This window comes from Podarcis bocagei, assembly GCF_964188305.1.
Source record: "Podarcis bocagei genome assembly, chromosome: 7".
Taxonomy (NCBI): Eukaryota; Metazoa; Chordata; class Lepidosauria; order Squamata; family Lacertidae; genus Podarcis; species Podarcis bocagei.
Window position 1 is genome coordinate 35,198,559 of NC_138132.1, and position 21,400 is coordinate 35,219,958.

Consider the following 21,400-nt stretch of genomic DNA (forward strand, 5'->3'; position numbering starts at 1 on the left):
ATGGATGAAAAATCAGTGTTGTTTTGATAACATAGCAACTGGGTTAAACAGACTGAAAATCCACTTAAGAAGACTGCAGGTCAATAGTCATCCCTATTCTACCCCAATGGCAAACCAACCAGGTTTGTCTTTATTTTCTTTCCATTACCCTCACCTCAGTAAAAATTCTACAAATAAGAGTGTTTTCCAGTTTGAAGGTTAACATCTTCAAGAACAGTTCTACACATAGGATAAAAGGACCTGCAACATACACTAGTGGAGCGCTATTGACTGTTATGTATAAAACCTGTAAAAGGTGACGACCATGATGTGAACCACTGGGGCCAAAGTAACTGCATTACTTCCATTCTCCCACTGACACAGCATCCAAGCCAAAGTACAAAGTTAGGCCTACAGTGTCAGGAGATTTGTGCACAAGCCTTCCTTCTGCATCTCAACAGTATCAGGTAGGTGGCAAAAATGACATGGTTACTGAATGCCTTCAAGCAAGAACTGTTGGGTGGGAATGAACACTGAGAGGTTATGACATCCAGCCCAGGGTGGAGGGTATTTCAGACAAGAGTTGAGCTGGCAAAGGAAATCCAGTTTGAAACAAGAACCAGAGAGACCTGTAAGAATCAACTTTAACCTGGAAAGGAAAGATCTCCAGCCGCAAACTACTAAATGATACATACCCACCAGCGCTTTCCGGTGGCCAGCTTATTGTATTATTTTAGCAGATCATATCAAATTGGTTCTTTCAACAGGCAGCTCACCACTCTCAACCCTCCTCAAAACACAGGCAGCAGCAAGTTCTGCAATTTTACATCATACTCTCATTGCCAGTTGCAAAGTGATTTCCACTTATTTCAAGATTTCAACTTCATAATATATCATTCCGTTCCATTCTTTAGCATAACTGTACTTCATTAACAATTTAGAAGCCGCACAATTAAGCCGCCACTTTGGTTCCAAAAAACTTAAAAGTTTTTTCTTTTTAAAAAGAAAAGACAATCACATCCCACATAGAAAACCAAATTTATTTAATCTGAAGCACTTGTATGGTTCATGGAAAGTTAAATGGGCTGCTGGTGGAACAGTTCACCCTCACAGGAGATGTGCTGATACAAGGTGAAATATCATGTAATCATTCTTTATATCAGTCTTTATTACATATATCAGCTGAAAACAAACACTTTCATAACTTGGTGGTCCCCCCAGTTTAAAAAAAAACCACAGAAAGGAAAGATAATAGAACACAGTTCAAGAAACACACAAAAGGGCAAAGTAATGTGCAGTTATAGGTGACTACCATATTCATATCCACATCCTAAGTTGCCCCATCAGAAAAGGATAGAAGGACCAAAGTATTATGAAGAAAACTCAGGCATTATCTGGACAGACCGACTTACTCTAATCAAGGACAGCAGCTAGAAAAAAGTTAAGAATAGGTGACCCTGCACTGGATTAATCTGTATCTGAAACAAGACTAGAGCTAAAGCTCTAAACATATTCTTTTATCAGGAGGGACCAATAAAAATAAAATAGAGAGAAGCTTCTACTCTAAAATTCCCCTCAGTAGAAAACATTCAGATCTTACCAACGCTTGTACTGAAACAATTCAGGCATAGTTTATATTAAAATTTCTTGTAGCAGGCTGTGTACACCAGCTCTCAATCAACGAGTTTTCAGGTGAAAAATTGTCAACCAAGAAGCCACTGTGTGATGCTAGCTCAAGTCAGGTTCAACTTTCAACAGCAACAGTTCACTTTCTGAGTTAGAAGCAAGGCTGATGGATAATATCTACAGATGGGCTGTTGAATGCACAGTGCATGTGTTTGTCTCTCGCAAAACGGCACAGCTGACAATCTCAAGAAACTTAGGAGAACAGGGCAGGGAGAGGACAACAACAGGAAACAAACAGCAAGGATTGAAGGGGTCAAGTATCTAAGAGCCTTGCCCTTCTGGATCCACACTTCCTTCAGGATCTTCATCATTATATATGTTCTCTGCCTATACAGAGAGAGAGGAATGAAAAATTAGACAGAAGTATCAATCTGACAGTTAAGCAAATTCCTATTCTAAGGGCACAATCTAAACACTACAATGACAAACTTTACCCTAAGTAACTTCCAACACACAGCAAATTCAATACCTTTATCAGACACAAGGATTCAGTCATTATTCTGCCAAATATTTATTAAGATGACAGACTACCTTCTACAGTTTGAGATTACCGTAAATTCCTGTGTACAAGACGACTTTTTAACCCCGAAAAAGAGGTTAAAAAGTCAGGGGCGGCGGCAGGCTCCGCTCTGTGTTAGGGCGGCAGGCTGCACTCCTGACTGCTGCTTCAGAAGCAGCGGGCGGCTGGCTCGGCTCCGCGCCGGGCGGCTTTCTCCTAGCGCAGAGCTGCCCAGCGTATTAGGCAACTGGGCTTATAAGACAAACCCCCAAATTGCAGCTGCCATTTTGGGGGGGTCGTCTAATATGCCCAGTCACCTAATACGCCGGAATCTACGGTATATGCATCTTATGGGTGCTCTGTGCACACAGTTTTCGATTCACTTTCCCCTCAAATAATCAACCAAGTACTTACCATTTGCCAGACTTGCATGATATTGTCTTCTGATACCGAACAAATTACCCAGGGTTCATTTGGATTCCAGGAGAAGTCAGATATCTTTGCAGTGTGACCACCATGAATAAACTAACATTGAGAATAAGATAGTTATTTAAGTACACAATTCCAATACAGAATACATATTTCAAGAACAGGGTTGCAATTCATATGTGTGACTCATGTAGATACCTATAGTAAATTACCAACATAAAACCCTCCAATCTTCAATAAAGGCTGGATTATCAGTAAGGCAAAATTTAAAATAAAAATCCAAACCTAGGTCTAAAATACAATGAAGTAACAACTCCACAAATGAGCTAATCCATTTTTATTTCTATTCCCCCCACCACCACCCTCTCGACTGCAGGGCTTAATTCATTCACAGCTGGGGGGAGGGGGTTTGAGATGGAAGAAGAGTCACAGAAAGTATACTGGACTCAGAAAGCATCTCATTCATAGATTAGCTGAGAGCTGCCACTGAGGAAGCTAAAAAATAGTTCATAGAAGGAAGAGTACATGCAAAGCAGAATAAAACACATTAGGACTACTCAACTCTGATCAAGGATTGTGTACACAAGTGCCAGCCTCTCACCAGCTGACCAAGCCCAAACAAAGGCATAAAACCTCATTTTTTTCTTGGGGAGTGGGGGGAGAATTGGTGGCAACACCAAAACTCTCACTTACCAACAGCTCAGGTGGGCCATCCTCTGCATCTTCGGGAGACTGCTCTTCTCCAATTTTACTGAAACAGAAGACAGTATTTAGAGACACACAAAAAGCACTTCTGGTGAACTCAGCATTTCCACAACACTACACACATCTGAGGCTTACCTTAAATCCCAAACATTCAGTCTGCGATCGGTACCACTGGAAGCCAGAATGGTTTCATTATGTGGTGACCACTGAACCTGCATCAATTAGGATGAGATAGAACATTTTGCCTTAGTATCTATCACAGTTTTGATGCAATTTTTATTGTTCTTACACAGCATATCAAACAATAACTGTTCATTAATGCCAGCCAATCACTTTAATATCCCTATTTATTATTCTGCTCTTGAAAACTGCTCATAGTTCAGATATGCTACACAATTAGTTGAGCAGAGGGATACCATCAATCATAATGACCAGAAAGTTAAACACGCTTTAATTAGTTGAAAATGTATAATCCAGGCTGCCAGCATTCTGCACCTTTGAGCAGTCTGTATTTGGAAACCAAATTATGGAGAGGCGGCCCCCATTTATGTGTGTTCAATATGTACACGACTGTGCATACACGCCAAACCTGGAAGTGACCCGAAAAGCCACAAAAAGGGCAGAACAGTATGAGGAGTTTGCCGGCTTTTTCAATGGTGTTTCAAATATACACGATTTCACTGACACAAGTGGTGCCTCAGAACCAGAATTCTAGAAGCACTTCATAAAGTTAGTATATCATGAAACCACCCAAGTCTTTAAGATGTATCACCTGACCTATTAGTTATATTTTCCACCCCTGGGAATAAGTGCAATGCATCAAATGGGATACATTTAGGGAACTCAAAAAGTCTCCAAATGTCTTCATTAGTCATTACTTGCACACTTTACTGATGCATACTTTATCACCATAACAAATGAAGAAAATTAGTACTCTGAGTCATCAAATAAGTACCGTATTTTTCGCTCTATTGGACGCACCGGACCACAGGACGCACCTAGTTTTTAGAGGCGGAAATCAAGGGAAAAAATATTATCCCCCCCCAGCCCCAAAGAGCAACGGACAGGCTGCATGCAGCCTGTCCACTTCTCCCAGAGCTTCTCGGGGCTGCGGGGGAAGCCCGGGTTACCCCCCCCCAGCCCCAAAGAGCAAAGAAGCCAAGACAGCGCACGGGATCCATGGCCGCGCAACCTCTCCAGCCAGGAGCTAAACCTCTCCAGTGCAGCTAAAGAAGACAAGGCAGCAAGCGCGATCCATCCCGCTCACTGCCTTGGCTTCTTCTTTAGCCTTGCACAGCATCTTTAGTCTTGCGCAATGGGATGGATTGCGCCCGCTGTCCACCGGGGCTGGACTAGATGACTCCTGAGGTTCCCTTCCAACCCTGCAATTCTATGACCTCGGAAGGTGTTTGGGGTCTCCACCACTGGAGGCTTTTAAGCAGCGGTTGGGGGACCATCTGCCTGGCGTTCTTTAGCTGTGATTCCTACATTGTGAGGGGGCTGGGCTAGATGACCCTTGGGTGGCCCTCCCAACTCTATACAGTCCTACAGTTCTGCGGCAGGAGATCCACAGCCACTTCACACAATGCCCACTCCCAATTTGTACCCCCCTACCTGCCACACTTCCCCCACCCCACTTAAGCTGAGGGAATTCCTGCCCAGAGAAACTCCCAGCAATCAAGGAGGAGGAATCCGCTGCAGCCGTGAGCAGCGGTGGATCCATGGTCCCCTTCCTTCTCTCCTCCGTAGTTGCTTTGAAGCAGGAAAGTGGGAGAGGAGCTGCTTACACGAGTGTAAGCTGCTCCCCTCCCACTTTGCTGCTTCAAAGCAATCACGGAGGAGGGAATCCGCTGAAGCCTCCAGCAGGGGAGGATCCATGGTCCCCTTCCTTCCCTCCTCCGTGGTTGCTTTGAAGGAGGAAAGTGGGAGAGGAGCTGCTTACACGAGTGTAAGCTGCTCCCCTCCCACTTTGCTGCTTCAAAGCAATCACGGAGGAGGGAATCCGCTGAAGCCTCCAGCAGGGGAGGATCCATGGTCCCCTTCCTTCCCTCCTCCGTGGTTGCTTTGAAGGAGGAAAGTGGGAGAGGAGCTGCTTACACGAGTGTAAGCTGCTCCCCTCCCACTTTGCTGCTTCAAAGCAATCACGGAGGAGGGAATCCGCTGAAGCCTCCAGCAGGGGAGGATCCATGGTCCCCTTCCTTCCCTCCTCCGTGGTTGCCTTGAAGGAGGAAAGTGGGAGAGGAGCTGCTTACACGAGTGTAAGCTGCTCCCCTCCCACTTTGCTGCTTCAAAGGGAGCCCGGGAGGAGGGAATCTGCTGCAGCCTCGAGCAGCGAAGAGGACCCATGGGTCCCCTCTTTCCCTCCTCCGTGGTTGCTTTGAAGAAGGAAAGTGGGAGAGGAGCTGCTTACACGAGTGTAAGCTGCTCCCCTCCCACATTGCCGCTTCAAAGCAATCACGGAGGAGGGAATCCGCTGAAGCCTCCAGCAGCGAAGAGGATCCATGGTCCCCTTCCTTCCCTCCTCCGTGGTTGCTTTGAAGCAGGAAAGTGGGAGAAGAGCTGCTTACACGAGTGTAAGCTGCTCCCCTCCCACATTGCCGCTTCAAAGGGAGCCCGGGAGGAGGGAATCTGCTGCAGCTTCCCCCACCTCCCGCAGAAGCCGTGCGCTCTTTAAAGGGGCTGTGCGACTTCTCCTGGCTTTTCTGGGAGGTGGGGGAATTCCCCCACCTCGGAGAAAAGCCCGCAGGAGCCGCGCAGCCTTTAAAGAGGGTGCCGCTCTTGGGGGCTTTTCCCCCAGGAGGGAGAAGGGACTGCTGCAGCCAGTCACTCCCTTCTCCCTCCTAGAGAAAAGCCCGCAGGAGCGCACGAAGCTTGTGTGCGGCTCTTGAGGGCTTTTCCCGCCTGCCTCCCCCCCTGCATTCGCTCCATAGGACGCACACACATTTTCCCTTGCTTTTTAGGAGGGAAAAAGTGCGTCCTATGGTGCGAAAAATACGGTAACCTTGTCCTACACTTATTCTGGTATTCTAACCCTCTCTTTGTAACTGCCAATGTTTTTTTCTGTCAGCCAAGTCAGTCACTTAAACCTCACCGCCCGAATATTCCATTCCAATCTTTTAAATCTGCTGCTTAAGGATCAGAAACATGCTTTTTCCACAAGCAGAAAAATCAACGTATCTGCTTAAGTTTTCTAACTGAACTAACACAGAGATGAGCAAACCTGTCAATAGTTGGTCTGAAATTTTAATAGCAAGGCCAATTCTGAGAAGGAAAAATCAAAGACCCTTTTAAGAGCAGCCATGTTGTCAAATGATCAGAAAATAATGTCACATGATATTATGTGAGCTTACCTGGAATATTTCATCTTTGTGTGACTCAAAGGAGTGCAACTTCAGTTTCAGGTTTCGCAGATCCCATAATGCAACAGTCTGGCCAGGAAAACCAGAGCATAATTAATAAATAAGAATATTCCTTTATTGTACTGTACACAGCCCACAGCCCCACAGCCTAGGACCATTCAACACAACACATACTGTTCTACAGTATAACAATCCCCTTAATTCTGCAACTATGGATTGGGCAATGTTTTCTGCAAATTCTAGACAGACACCTTATCAGCTGATCCCGTGGCCAAGATGAACTCGCTATAAGGATTGAAAGACAGACAGTTCACTTCAGCAGTGTGAGCATCCACCGAATGGCTTGGCTTGGAAGTGTTGTTTGACCGGGTGTCCCAACTGCAAAAAACGAAATTCAAGATAAGAAACACCTTTGATGGACCGATTCACACACACTAATTGCAAGTGTAACTATTAACAAGCGCCTATCCCTCCAACTTTTAAAGAGAATTCAAGGGAAAATAATTCAATGTGAACAAAATATATAACTTTGCTTACATCATAAGTTTCTGATCATCAGCAACAGATCCAAAGAGAGATTCATGCAGCAAATGCCAGGAAACATCTTCCACCACAGCTGTATGGCCTGTAAAGATAGTCTTCGCATCCACCACTTTCCCTTCCTTTGGAACAGCACTTATGTCCCACAAGCAAATGGTCTTAAAGAGATAAAATGGGAAAATACATTAACATAAGAAACATTCATTTGGCAGATATGTACATGATGTATACCTGGACTAACTAAGCATACAATACTCACATGATCATCAGATGCACTAAGCAGATGACCACTAAGGTTTGGATTCCAAGACAAACCATAGCCTTCTTTTTGATGCCCACGAAGACGCAGATCTGGATTACACTCACCAGAAGGGTCTGCAAAGGAGATAGGGTTATTGCTTGCATTATTCATGCAGTATTATAAAATAGCAGATAAGGATAAATTAATCACTTAAAACATATGGTCAGATCTTCTTCCTGGCTTATAGTAGAAATGGCACCACAGGGGCCGCTTTAAAGCAGTCCTTAATAGTACTTTTTAAAGTCTCCACCATCCTCTTCTTTCATTTAAAGGAGATAGAGGAAGGATGATTCAAAAAGCGCTCTGGCAAAAGACTTTAATACAGCCCCTACAGGCCTTTCCAACACTCCTTTTAAAGTTCTGAGACTGGAAGTTCTGAGGTGGAAGCCTTGCAAAGCTGCTTATTGACAGGTGGGCACCCCTGCCCACATGTCAAACTGGAGCTAAAAAATTATCCACCCTGATTTAGTTGGACAATATAAGATGTCACTTAAAATTCACCCCCCATCACAGATTTCAGCAGCCTATGTTAATTCTATTTGTCTGAACTTATACTGTTTTTCCTAATTAAACCTTTTCTTTGTTCTGCTTTCAAGTTTTTTAAACTATGCTTGTCCATCACAAATCTTAATAAATTATCTGAAAACATGACTATTAAATTCTGTTCCAGCATGAAATCAGATTAGTATAGCCTCACTTGCAAGTGTCTTGCTTTCTGAGGCAGTTCTGAGACCAACAACTGTGGTGAACAACTAAAGAGCAGTCTCTGTATCCTGAACATCATTAATTTTCCTGCTATACATTCCTAGCCTAGATTCAACCAACAAAACTAAATTAAATGGCAGTAAACAAAGCATACATTAATATACAACAAATGAGAAAAGAAGCAGCTTCCCACACTTTAAAAATAATCTCAATACAATACTTGGAATCGACAAGGCCTATCAATTTATTTTATCCCCAAAGTACATATATAAAAGGAGCAAGGTTCAGATATGACAACAGACAAATACCTGGTTTAGATGGATGCTTGGTATAATCAAACACAAGTACATCACTGGATGGAGTCTTTGTGGCAATAATGCAAGGATTCTGGGGCATGTAGCGTGCTCTATTCACTTCTCCTTCATGGTTAATTTTTATTTCAATTTCAATTTTCCCACTAACAGAGCCAAATCCTCCAAACTCTGAAAATAAAGAAGGCATTTCTATAATAGCTACATGTTTCAAGTCATTCATACTACAAAATAAACCAATTAAAACCAAGAATCTATGCCATATAGACATTATGGAACTAAAAAAAGGTATTTTTTGAATACAGTATGTCTTTTGTTTACATTTGGAAAACAATATCCCAAAGTTTATTTAAGCAATATGATTTTAGAAAGCTTTCACTCAATATATATTTAAATAGGTACAACACTGCTGACATATCATATTTACACTCTGTAACATGTTATATCACTCATTAAGCAAAAAAGTTCAAGACAGCAGTAAGCCAACATATTGCTAATCAACCAGATATTGAAACATAATTTCTGTAACAGCAAGACTTCAATTTCAGACAAGTACTTCATCTACTAAGTTGCACTGTTTAATGTATATCCAATTTTCTGGACAGAAAATACATCCTGGAAACCAAAGCGTCACTGGGCCATTTGTTAGTTTAGTTTTTTATCTTAGCCTAACACCAACAGTCCTCTCCAAGATCTGTGCCTTGTTAATCTAATAAGATAAATCATCAGGAAGATTCAGGAAGAAACCCACTTTTCTTTCCCATTTTGTTCTCTTACCTCCCTTCTCACTATCATAGTGTGAGGCATCAAACTGTGCATCATCATTAGGGAGCTGCACGCTGGCTATCACAAGGTGATTTTGTTCATCAGAGGTATGGGTCCCAAGAACTAGCCGGTGAATACTGAAGTCTTTGCCTTCAGGTCTACAATGCCATAAAAGAACAATGGAACAATGAGGTCAAAGGGTGTTTGTTTACTTGGATTGACTCCTCATTAGGGTCACTGGCATGAATGTTAGGAACACCAATAGAGTCAATGTGAATTTCCCTTACTACTACTACAGAAACTGTTAAGACTAGAGTTGCTGGTTTTCCTTACCCAACAATATGAAACATTACAAGCAGCAAAACAATGTAGCAATTAGAGTTACAATAGATGTTAAAATATTTATTGCCTTTCTGGGACACTCAAATTCAAAGAAGCTAACATGCTGGCTGCATTCCATCATGCATCTGTTTATCAGTCAGAAATGCTCAACTTCTTTGCTCCTCCCTCTGCCACAACTAAACCAGTACATCCAATTAACTATAGTTTCCAGCTTCAGAAGCCAGTATACTAAACCAGGATTTGAAGTTGATATAATATTATGGCTTGTTCCAGAGCTGTTAACCAGTTTCTTAGATTGAACAAGACAAGAAGCTACAGTTATAAATTTCCTGATTTAATGTTGGTGTGCACAAACTGGCCCTTACTTAGTTTAACAAACTTGTTCATATACTAAAGAAATGCAGGCATAGTCCTATGGATGTTTACTCAAAAGGAAGCCTCTATGTTGCATAGACCTTAATCAACTAAATGAGTGTTTATGCTGCAGTCATGTGTGTTACCTGGTTACATCAGGAAGCCATTGAGCAGTCAAGCTGGGCCATTCCAAAGCATGGGTCATTACAAGATCATAGAGAAATGGAGTGTTCTTTTTCCAGATTTTATATTCTTCATTGATCACTCGCTCCTCCACAGCATCATCAAAGGCAGCTGACAATTATAAGAAAAGAATGCATTAATTAATGCTGGTAAACAAACCTAAAAACCTTATGGGCACATACCATAGCTCTCCAGCAAAATATATTTAGAATTTAGGGTAGAGAGGAAGATATTCACATCTTCTGTACTCAGGAATTTCTTCCATGCCCCAAACTGTGTCACCCTGATTAATCACTGAGGGAGCATAGCAGGCCAGCAAGATCACCCATGGTGCAACCTTATGCTTACTTCCTTGGGAATACGTCCCATTAGGCACAATTGAACTTACTTCTACATAATCATGCACTAATAAACATGGTATTGTTTTTCTATGCCAGGAGGAATCATTTTCACCAAGTAAGTCATGTTTGTCAGTTGCATCATAACATAGTTTACAAGTAAACTCATGTAATGCTGCATTCACTTTCATTCAAACAGGATAGAAAAAAAGCTTTCTCCTAAAGAGCATCAGAGCTACTATTCTACTGTGCTTTAGTTTTTTCAAACTAACATCTGAACAGCAACAAGACGTTAAATTCTATTGCAAAGCAGTAGTTATGTAAGACCTCAGATAGGAAATCTGTGATTCAAAATTAGGCAGGAATTCTCTAAGCAGCATTTATCAGTCCCCAACTTGTAATATGCAGCTAAGCTATAACTCCTACGATGTGGCTGTAAGGATTGCTGAACTGTAGGTTGTACACCTCTTTCTGGCAACTCCTGCAGCCAAGTTGATGCCAAACATATTGCTCAGATTTCCTTTGGACCACATCAGCAAGGCCAGGACAGGGATCTTGACCTCTGGGCAGCCCAGGACCTCCATACACACTGCACAGGTTTGCACCCCTCAATGTTTGACTTCACCCCTGGAGACACACTCCATTGTGTCTCTAGAAAGACTGATGCCAACACATTGGGAACCATCTCCACACAAAGTTCATTTATAATATCATTAAGTCAATTGATGGCTTTAGACAAATTACTGTATTCTCAACCTCCCACCTGCAAGAGGAGCAAGATCTACTTTACAGGGCTTTTGTACTGATTACTTAGGTAACAGAACTGAGGCACTTTGAACACTGCTAAAACAAGGCTAAACAGAAAGTAGAGGAGTGACCTCTGGACAATTTGCAGCAAGCACTTCTCACTCTCAAAATCTGAGCAATGACAAGAATGAAAAAGGTTCCCCTGACTAAATGGCACTATTAAACAAAAGAAGTTGGGGGCTGGGATAGGCAGTGGCTTGCTGAAGGATGAAAGCTTAACTTCTGTTACTGAAAACGAATCCCTGGATTATGCATGTTCTTATTTAACTGTGCATTGTGCCTCTTTCCCCCTAGACACTAGCCTGAATCTGGCTTCAGGTGTATCTCAGAGTTCTAGTTTAAAAAACTAAAAATCAGCAACGTGGAAATCTGCTCACTCCCTTCTCTAAAGAAGAGCACTTCTTAAAAACAGAACAACCGATCTAGGCTGTTTGCAACACAAAGAGAAAGTGTGAAAAGAAATGGCATCGTTCTCTTTCTTTTCTAGGGCCCTGTGCCTTTAAGACACACTCTCCCCCCCCCTCCCGGCAACCTAATGTACCTCACAGGTTGCTGAGAATCTAAAGCGGGGGCGGGGGAAGAGGAGACGGGAAGGAAGCCATGTACGCAGCCCTGTGCCCCGTGGAGAAAAAAGGAACATTCTACACAAGATGCTACATAACACCACCACCACCCCAAAAGCTGAAATTTACGAGGCGGTGGGACCCCTCCCGCGCCCTAATTCTCCTCCTCCTCCTCCACCACCACCTCGCGAGCGTCTCCCTCCCCGGCTGGAGAAGCGCCGCCGGCGGAACAGCCGCAGTTTGTTCGAGGCCCATGGGGGGAGGGGGGGGTTGAGAGGCCGGCGAGCCGCCCTTGCGAAAAGCCCACCTGAGCCATCCTGCAGCCCTCCCCGCCTCATTACAAAGCAGCTCCACGCAAATAACCCGAGAACCACGAAGGAGGCGAGGGAAGAGGAGGGGGCGGGAGGGAAGGTGCCAGGAAAGGAGGGAGGAGCGCCCCATTGGGCGGCTCCCAGGGAAAGGGGGCAGGGCCGAGGAAGCACGCGCGGGGATTGGACGAGGCGCTTTTCTGCCAGGGCCCGCGCAGAGGCCGGAAAGGGAGGGGGAAGGGGGGAGTGAGGCCTAGTCGAGTCTCCCGCCTCAGCAGCGCCCGCTCCGCTCACCTTCTTTATCCGCCATGATTCCGACTCTCTTCGGGAGCGCCGGCGACGTCGCGGCCTTCCTAGTTTACCTCAGGACTCAGCCCGCCCTTCACTAGGCGCCTCGTGCTCCCCGCGCTGGGCTGCTGAGCGCTCCTCTATTGTTTTCTGAGTCGTCGTAGTTCTCCTCCTTTCCCCCCCTTCACAATTCACTTCAGAACGGCAGTGGCGCGCGAGACGGGTTCGCGCCAACTCCGTCCAATCGCAGACCCAGCCGCCGCGATCTTCTCGGCGAATCACGACGGCGGGAATGGGGGAGGAGGGGCGGGGCCGAGTGGGCGTGCTCGCTGAGGGAAGGATGGCGCACGCGCTCTCTCCTCCCCTCCCTTCTCCCGTTTCGTCGTTGCGGAAGAAGGGCAGTGGCTTGCCGAAGCTTCCGTAGGGGCCGCCATTTTGTTTTTGGTTAGGCGGCCTGAGAGTTGCTAGGCCGCTCTTGCGAAACGGGGGTGGTTGTACGAGTCGGTTGGAGGAGCAAACATTGCCTTTTGGGCTGAGATTCGGGAAATGTGATAGCTGAAAAAAAATCTACTGAATGTTATTGGCTTTTGAGGTACATGTGGCTGCTTCCGCACTCCCACTTGTAAAATGGGAGTAACAATCTAAAAATAATAATAATAAATTTTTATTTGTATCCTGCCTTCCCCGGCCAAGGCTGGGCTCAGAGCAGCTAACATCATAAAATGCCCAACTTCACAAGTGCTTTGGCACATAGAAATAAAATAAATTTCGTCAGGTGCTTTGTGTATTTATGCCTGCCCTTTATATGCCAACAAAAAAGCAAAATGGTCTAATTGTATTTGTTACATTATATATAAGTGGGTATAAGTAAGTAAGTAAACACGTATATGCACATCATCCAGGGAGTAAGGCCCATTGCATAGTGGGGCTTGTTATAATCACCTCAAAACAAATGAAGTACTTCCAATATGAGATTAACCAAAAGAGTGAGAGGAACACGATTTGCTTAAAGCATGTAGCATATTTCTTAATATATTTTTATTTATTAAAAAAAGAGTGATCATCTATTGTGTACTGCTTTGTTCCAGAAGTTAGTGTCAAACAAGGACTGACAATACCCAGGTCCAAATTCCCTTTAAGTGATGGTGTGCCAGTCCCCATCACTCAGCCTTGCCTATTTTACAGTGGTGATAACCAGGTTGTGAAAGGAAGAATCCTGTACTCTACTCTATGGTTCTGGGAGGGTGGAATGAAAGCATACTGAATAAAATTAATATACAAATGCCAACCTTAAAATTATGGCACCGTTACTACGCTATCAATAAAAAAAAGAACAAAAGGATTGTCAACTATCTTCTTCTTAGGCCACTCTTGTGCCTTTCGCAGCTGTATAAGGCCAGGCAGATATCCAGCAGGTGAAGCTTTCCCTGCCCTTGCACTGGCATATATGCCAGGAAAAGCTTCTCCTAATGAATTTCTGCTTGACAGCAGTCAGCTATTGAAGAACACACAGCAGCCCTGGTTTGAATGTTTCATTTAAAAACAGCAAGTATAACTCAGGGAAAGGGAGCATCTTGTTTAATTGTCTTTTTGCCAGGTCGATGTGTAGGTCTAAGAATTAAAAGCACAAAATTTCAAATTGCCGCTTTTCAGGGGAGGGGGAAGTACTAACAAAGCAGCATGGATACAGATATACAAATATGATACAGATAGATCTATAACGAAGGGAACTGTTCCTTTAAATACGGGCTTGGCTGCGGCTGACATGCTTTAGGCAGGAAGGAGGCCATCTTTCGCCTCTTCTGTCCTAGGAGGAGGAAGTGAATTGAATTTTGCGTGGCAAAAGCAGCAAGCCATGGCAGATAACTACCGGGACTACAACTTGACAGAGGACCAGAAAACCGTTAAGACGAAGTACCCTCCTCTCAATAAGAAGTATGAATGTGAGTGTACTCCTGGGCGGTCTTAGTTTGTGCGTGGATTTATAGTTCTTTGGTGGAAATGCAGCGCTGGGCTCAGCTCCAGAGTTTCCACTAACCGAGCGCCTGTACATCTTGAACCGGGGGCGGGGAAGAGGGTGCCGGGTACAGGCTGCAGGGCGTTGCTGGGTGGGATTCTTCTCCGGAGTCTTGTATTGCGCCCCGGAGAGAGAAGGGGGGGGGCGGATTGGAGCAACAGCGTTGGCTCCGCACACCCATAAACAGCGTAGCTCTGTTGGGTCTGTAGGAGAAAATAAACTAAAATCTTTAGCAAGGCAATGCTATTTATTTGGACCCAGACTGTCACTTTAGGGTTTGTCCAGCATGCTGAAGGTTTTGCCCTCCTGTAAAGCGTTGCTGTTTCACAGGCTAGGAGAGCGTGTTGAAACTTGGCAGACAAGGCGAAGTTTTGCTCTCGAAAATAAAATCTGAGACTGCTTGCTGTGGAGGGCTTAATATACTTCTGTGCAGTTCACTTCGTCTTAACTTTCTTTTTGGTGACACGAACCTGCTACACCCCCTGTCCTCACTCTAGAAGGGTCAGCTTCTTGCGATGTATTGTTATGCTGTACGTGTAAATGAATTTACTGTGCTTGGAATATTCTTGTTCTGACCGCTTATTTTCCCTAACTTGGTCATTTAGATCTGTTTTTTTTTTCTTTTTTTAATTGAATAAATTATTTTAAGTTGCCCCAGGTAGCTTCATATTTTTTCATATTTTTTAATCCCTATTTAGATCTGGATCATACTGCTGATGTGCAGTAAGTATTTATTTATAAGCTTACAATCTAACAGGGACAATGAGAAGGCAAAACAAAAAGCAAAATGACCCAAATAGTCTTTAAAGGGGGAAAATATTCCTCAGTTGCATAATGCATGTACTTTCCCACCCTGCTAATACCATATTTCACCAGTTATTCTCCCCATTATTGATGATAGCACATCTGACCTTTTCTGTATAAACAAGCACAAGTGTGCTGCTTAGATAAAATCTGCCTAGGTACATGGAACAGGGTTAGCTGTCCTCTGCTGAGTCAGATTTTTGGTGCATTAAGCTCAGGTGCATCTGCAATCATTGACTGGCAGCAGCTCTCCAGGGTTTCAGAGAAAGACTTTTCCTGGCTTTCCCAAGAGGTGCCAGGAATTGAAATCTGGACCTTTTCTGTGCAAAGCAGACGTTCTACCTCTTGAATCAATAGCTTTTCTTCAAAGGTATCTGGCCTCCCAATAGATGGGGTTATATGAGAAAACCCAAAAGCCTCAGGGATTTCAATGGGGGAACAGTGTTGTCAGTATTTTCAATTTGTATATTGCCTTTCCATATAATAATATAGCCAACATCTAGTTCATCAAAAGTGCCAAGAGCTGGGAAGTATGGCAGCATATATAATTAGCTCATGAGTTGTGTGTGTGCGTTACCTCTTTACACAGTTCTTGTCTGCTACAGAGTGCTACAGGTTGGGTGGTGTGCCCTCTATAACTCCTCTAAACGAGATGTATGCCTAGAGTTTTGTTGTTATGTTTTCTTGTCATGGCTTCTGTATTTCAGCACAAGGCTGTTTTGGATTTTTGCTATCACTCTATGGTAATAAGAAAAAATACCCCAAAAAGTGCCAAGTGCAAGAAATGGCTAACCAGATTTCTTAGAGTCTGCAGCAGATTACCTATCACAGGCCCCCCGTTCCCACAATGCTCATATTTTAGCACAATTCTTGAAAGCTCCAACAGCAACAAATATGGGGAAGTGGGGATTGATGCTGCACACCTTCTGTTGTGTGCTGGATGTTCCTGCTGCTCTATTTTCCACCTACAAAGGAAGTTCCTAGTTGTGCAGAAGATGAAGCTAGGAATTCATAAATTCCAAGTACAAAGTTTTCAAGGGTGACTACTATATGCGGATCCTTAGAACGGGCAATTCTTAAACTGCAAATAGTGAACTTGTTAGAAGTGGGGCCAACTGTTCTTTCCTATATTTAGTGCAAGTTTCTCCCTTGTACATTCTCATCTTTTGCTTATAACTACTGCCCTGTAATGTGTGTGTGTGTTTTTAGGTTGCATGCCTGGGGAGATACCTTGGAAGAAGCATTTGAACAATGCGCCATGGCCATGTTTGGGTACATGACGGATACAGAGACGGTTGAACCTCTGGACACAGTAGAGGTGGAAGCAGAGGGTAAGGTGATGCTTTGAGAACTACAGCAGTACAGGTTAATAAACACAGTGGCAAATGATTATCTTTACTATTTTGCCAGCATAACTGTCACTTGCTGTTTCCCAAACACATTTATAACAGAGTAACACCCTATAGTTTGAGGCCTGTGCTTATTCAGGATTCACTGAAATTGGACTGCTTAAACTTAGCATAGCAGGCCTGTAAGTATAAATGGTGATGCTTTTGCAAGCAGGAAACAGGCAAGCAGAAAGTTCAGCTTAAAATCATAGAATTTGAATTATAGAGTCATAGAGTTGGAAGGGACCCTCAGGACCATTTAGTCCAATTCCCCTGCAATGCAAGAATATGCACCTGTCCCTTACGGGGATCAAACCTGCAGCCTTGGCATTATGAGCACCACGCTTTAACTAACTGAGCTATCCAGATGATGTTCAGTCTCAGAGGCAAGCAGAGCAACAACAAAAAACCATGACATTTATTTATTTATTTTTATTAAATTTGTTTATCACCCTTCATCCGAAGATCACAGGGCAGTTCACTGCATAAAAATACAAAATGAGAACACAAAATGCATAATAAAAACAAAAGCAAACCAATAATGCACACGCCCCTTCCACAAACACATTAAAAAAGACATAGAATGTTAATTGGCCCAAGCTGAAGGCCTGGTTAGAGAAAAACATTTTTGCCTGACGCCTAAAGATACGGTCCATGGTTTGTGAGGTGTCCTATTGGTCCCCACGCAAGGGTTGGCTCTCTGATCTCTTGCTGAGCCATGATCTGTGGTGCAAGGGGAATTGAGTGGGAGTTTGAGCCTACACTGACATCTGTCTGTCATTAGGAAGGCTTGCCACACATACCTGGGTTGGAGGGAGTCCTGCACCTTAAAGCTCCCAATATGTCCGTCGTTCCCCCCCCCCCCCCGCTTCTCTCCAACAGGACATGACATGCTGTCTCTTCTCTTCCACTTTCTGGATGAGTGGCTTTATAAATTCAGCGCCAATGAGTTTTTCATTCCCAGGGTGAGTGTTTGCTCTCTTCCTCCTTACAGTCTTGAGATATTTCTCAATTATTGGATTGTGTTCTGCACAGTGTCACAGTTTGGTCACATGTTGTTGCATTGCCAAGGTATTTAATCCATTAATTTCTGAGGTAGCATCAAGAAACTAACGAGCTAAGGAAAAAACATAAAGAGGAACATTATTGTACTGTCCTTATTAGCATCAACTGTAATCATAAAGCAGGGAGCCAGCATTCAACTTTCACAGAAGTCTTCTCCAGGCTTGATAATCAACAACAGAAAAGGGGGGGGGAATGATGTTCCTCAGAGTAGCAGGTGGTGAACTTCTCTGCAATTTGCTTACAGTTTATAGATTGAGGTTCTGGAAATTCATTGAAAAACTAGTTAGATTATAGGAGAAGTTGAAGATGCTAGAATGGGGAGAAAGAAATTGTTATACAGACTGAAAGAGAAGCACCTCTGACTTCTGAAATGTATTGCTTTTCATATGCCTTGAGGTTGTGTTGGATGGTTGGGATTTATTTTTCTGCAAGGAACTGAAATACCTGGTACCTTTTCCAGTTATTACTAGAGCTATGTGAAAGATTAAAATTGTTTGAAATCAACTAATTATATGTTTGTTCCCCTCCCCCATTTTGTAGGAAGTTAAAGTGCTCCACATTGACCGAATAAGATTCAGAATAAGATCTATTGGGTGAGTTAAGTGGAATCATGCCATTTAAAAATGTTGATGGAAATGCCAGGGAGTCAAGACATGTTGGCTCTGTGTGAAAGTTTCCATAGAGAGTGTACCAGGTGTCCTTTTGCATGTGCCAGGAGCCTTTTTAGTTCCCCACTTACTCTCACCATGGGCCCCTCCAGGATCCTTCCTGGATGGGGACAGCGAAGAGTTTGCTTTCTTTAAAGAGAATGCATATTTCCGCTTTGGCAATGTTGCTTTGCTGTAAGGGCTCAAACTAATCCCTGGTTCTGAAGAAGAAATGGAGGCCTTTGAAGATGCCAGGAGCTGTCTTGGCCTTCTTAATTCCTGATTCACACTTCAGCATGTGGGACAGTGTTCCTCCAGTAGATCCCTGCACTGTCTCCTGGATATGGACCATTTGGGAACTGGAGTAGAGAGCCTTGTATGCCATAGCTCTCTAGGTTCTTGGGTGGGAAATCATTCTGGCTGCTAGGGGTGCCAGAATGGCCTCCTCTTTTCCTCAACATTCATCATTGTTCCACGTGTCTTTTGTAAAATGACCAGAGGGGTTTCCTGCACTGTGACATAATTCAGTAACCTTGTAATAATCGTTACCCTTTCTCCCTCTTTAAGGTGGGGAGAAGAGTTCTCTTTGCCCAAGCATCCCCAGGTATGTTATGAATGTTGTTGTTTTCCTTCCTGCGTACTAGAGGCCCAGAAATAAATCAGGCTTAACTAACAAATCACCCCTTCCATTCATGCATTCTTAGACCTACCAGAGATTCTGCCTATCATTGTGCAGCTGAGCTCCTAGACTCCTGTTCATAGACTCAAATTGTCTTTTTTCTTCCCTTGCAGGGCACAGAGGTCAAAGCTATAACCTATTCAGCAATGCAGATTCATGAGGATGAAACACCCGAGGTCTTTGTCATTATTGATATCTAAACAAAGTGCCACAAAAAACTGCATCACCCTGGTTTATCTGCCAGAAGTGCTGTACATCCTAATCAAAGTGTTTGTCCTCCTGGAAATGACTCGGCAGAGGGCTAAATGAACCAAAGTGGTGAGGAGCATCAGGTTGGATGTAGCAGCTTGAATAGAAGACTCCCAAGTAATGTCCAGCTCTGGTGTGTTACTGAGGCTGATGCATCAAGCAGGAAGCATTGAAAAGATGGTGTGCATGTGTTGATTACTAGCCCAAACATGATCTGGTACTGCAGCCTATAATGTGGTTTTTAAATGCTGGGTTCTAATTCCTTATCTACTCTGGTGGGAGACTAATATTCTTTAGTGACAGGAAATGCAGGGATTTAAGACTATTCACTCTCTTCTGTCTTAATAATACTACCTCTTCTATTGCTTCTTTTGTCATTTATAGCCCATTGTAAAATACCCACCATAAAATGCTGCTTTCCTCCAGTGAGAAGTTGCCAGGAAATTAGCCTAAATCCTCTCCCCTTACAAAGCCATTTGAAACAGTAGTCTGATGCTGTCACAATGTTCCCAGTCACCTTCAACCACGGTTAGGAGATGTCAGAAGCCTACCTCTCAGGCTTCCTCTTCCTCCTGTTCATGTGTAAGTTCCCACCAACAACACTATGGTTTGCCCTAGCAGATAGGTTGTTCCAGAACAGGGTTACAAAAGAAATCCTGGTTAGCGTTCCTGATTCAGACATTACACTACACCAGACATCCCCAGACTTGGCCCTCCATATGTTTTGGGACTACAATTCCCATCATCCCTGACCACTGGCCCTGTTAGCTAGGGATGATGGGAGTTGTAGTCCCAAAACATATGGAGGGCCGAGTTTGGGGGTGCCTGCACTACACCATGGTTAGAGCTGTAGTGGCTGGTGAGGCACATTTGCTTGGCTGGCTTCCTAACAGCAGGTTGCTGGTGCTTATCAGAGGGTGAGGTGTGGGGAGATTGGGCTGGTGTGGCACATGGCAGTGGATCCAAGCTCCCTATGCTTCAGTCCTCCCCTCTCCACAGTGACCTGCTGTGTTGGCAGGCCAGGAGAACCAAGATACCCCACCTGCACTGCCTCACCAACTGCTGCTGGTTAAACCAAACCATGGGATGGAGAAGGGAATTCATGCATGCTGGGGAAAAGTGAGCCTCGCAGTCAATGCCACACTCCCAATGCCTTAACCACAGTTAAAGATCAGAGCTATTATGTCTCCACTGAAAGGAAAGAGGACAGGAAAGGAACAGAGCACAAAAACAATTGCCTCCCACTCCCGAGGAGCAGCATTTGTTTTTGATAATCTATATGAACACACACACATAACTTGAATTGCAGACTTAACACACACAACTTGTGATTGAAACAACGGGTCCCAGTCTCCTATAAGCAGCATTTGTTTCATGGGGCTTGCAGAGGAGCATATCTTGGTGGCAGGCGTCTTACACTGGGCCATCCCTTTGCACCATGATACAAATCCCGCATTTTTTGTCAGGAGAGGGTACAAAATATTTCTAGAAGGCAGCCTTTGTCAGTGCCCATCAGTCTCAGCTAGCATGGCCTTGCAGGCTGAGGCTGATAGGCCTTGTAGTTCAAAACAGCTGGTGGGCATTAGGCTGATGATGGCTGCATATAAGAAGAGAAAGCATCATAAGAGGTGTAGACAGAGTGGTACTCTGTGTTAATTTGTGTGTGATTTCAGTTTTGATGTGTTCCACTTAGCTCTACAATTGTGTGAGGTTATTGGTGTATTGATTGGAGTAGGCACCCATCTATTTACGTGAATGACAGAAAAAGGAGACTCTTGGTTTTAATTTAAAAGAACTATTTTAAAAAAACATGTAAAAATAAAATCCATTTTACAAAACGTAAGTTCACACTTGTGTGCATATAGTAGTTTTATTGGTTGGCAATATTATTGCATTAGAAGCAATGAATAGAAACTTCCAACAAGAGACCTGCAGGCATAGGGTGGAATATAAATTTAATTATTCATATTAATAATAATTAATAAATAATGGTTACATGGCTAGCTGGGCTCCTGAAAAGGAGCACTCTGTGCTGCAACGTAATCTTGCAGGTCCCACATACCCCCCCCCCACAAAATCACACACACAC

At 43.7% G+C, this 21,400-nt stretch overlaps 2 protein-coding genes across 5 annotated transcripts; one reads left to right on the forward strand and one right to left on the reverse strand.

Annotated features, from left to right (window-relative positions):
* Nucleotides 1–1,005: 1,005 nt before the first annotated feature.
* RBBP4 (RB binding protein 4, chromatin remodeling factor) lies at nucleotides 1,006–12,746 on the reverse strand. Of its 2 annotated transcripts, none has more exons than XM_081203927.1 (12): nucleotides 12,469–12,746; nucleotides 10,122–10,269; nucleotides 9,292–9,437; nucleotides 8,512–8,685; nucleotides 7,457–7,572; nucleotides 7,195–7,355; nucleotides 6,909–7,035; nucleotides 6,649–6,726; nucleotides 3,434–3,510; nucleotides 3,287–3,344; nucleotides 2,579–2,689; nucleotides 1,006–1,992 (listed from the first exon to the last, which is right to left on the reverse strand). In XM_081203927.1, exons 1-12 carry the CDS (start codon nucleotides 12,482–12,484, stop codon nucleotides 1,927–1,929), a joined length of 1,278 nt encoding a protein of 425 aa, XP_081060053.1. In that variant the 5' UTR covers nucleotides 12,485–12,746; the 3' UTR covers nucleotides 1,006–1,926. The 2 variants fall into 2 exon arrangements, with proteins under 2 accessions (XP_081060053.1, XP_081060052.1); XM_081203926.1 differs by lacking the exon at nucleotides 12,469–12,746 and adding an exon at nucleotides 12,174–12,329.
* Nucleotides 12,747–13,941: 1,195 nt separating this feature from the next.
* Nucleotides 13,942–21,154, forward strand: ZBTB8OS (zinc finger and BTB domain containing 8 opposite strand). Of its 3 annotated transcripts, XM_081203941.1 has the most exons (7): nucleotides 13,947–14,405; nucleotides 15,178–15,202; nucleotides 16,493–16,614; nucleotides 17,554–17,636; nucleotides 18,277–18,329; nucleotides 18,951–18,987; nucleotides 19,176–21,154. In XM_081203941.1, the coding sequence occupies exons 1-7, from the start codon at nucleotides 14,318–14,320 to the stop codon at nucleotides 19,260–19,262; spliced, it is 495 nt and encodes a 164-aa protein (XP_081060067.1). In that variant the 5' UTR covers nucleotides 13,947–14,317; the 3' UTR covers nucleotides 19,263–21,154. The 3 variants fall into 3 exon arrangements, with proteins under 3 accessions (XP_081060068.1, XP_081060067.1, XP_081060069.1); XM_081203942.1 differs by lacking the exon at nucleotides 15,178–15,202 and having other exon boundaries at nucleotides 13,942–14,405; XM_081203943.1 differs by lacking the exons at nucleotides 13,947–14,405; nucleotides 15,178–15,202 and adding an exon at nucleotides 15,229–15,653.
* Nucleotides 21,155–21,400: the final 246 nt, after the last annotated feature.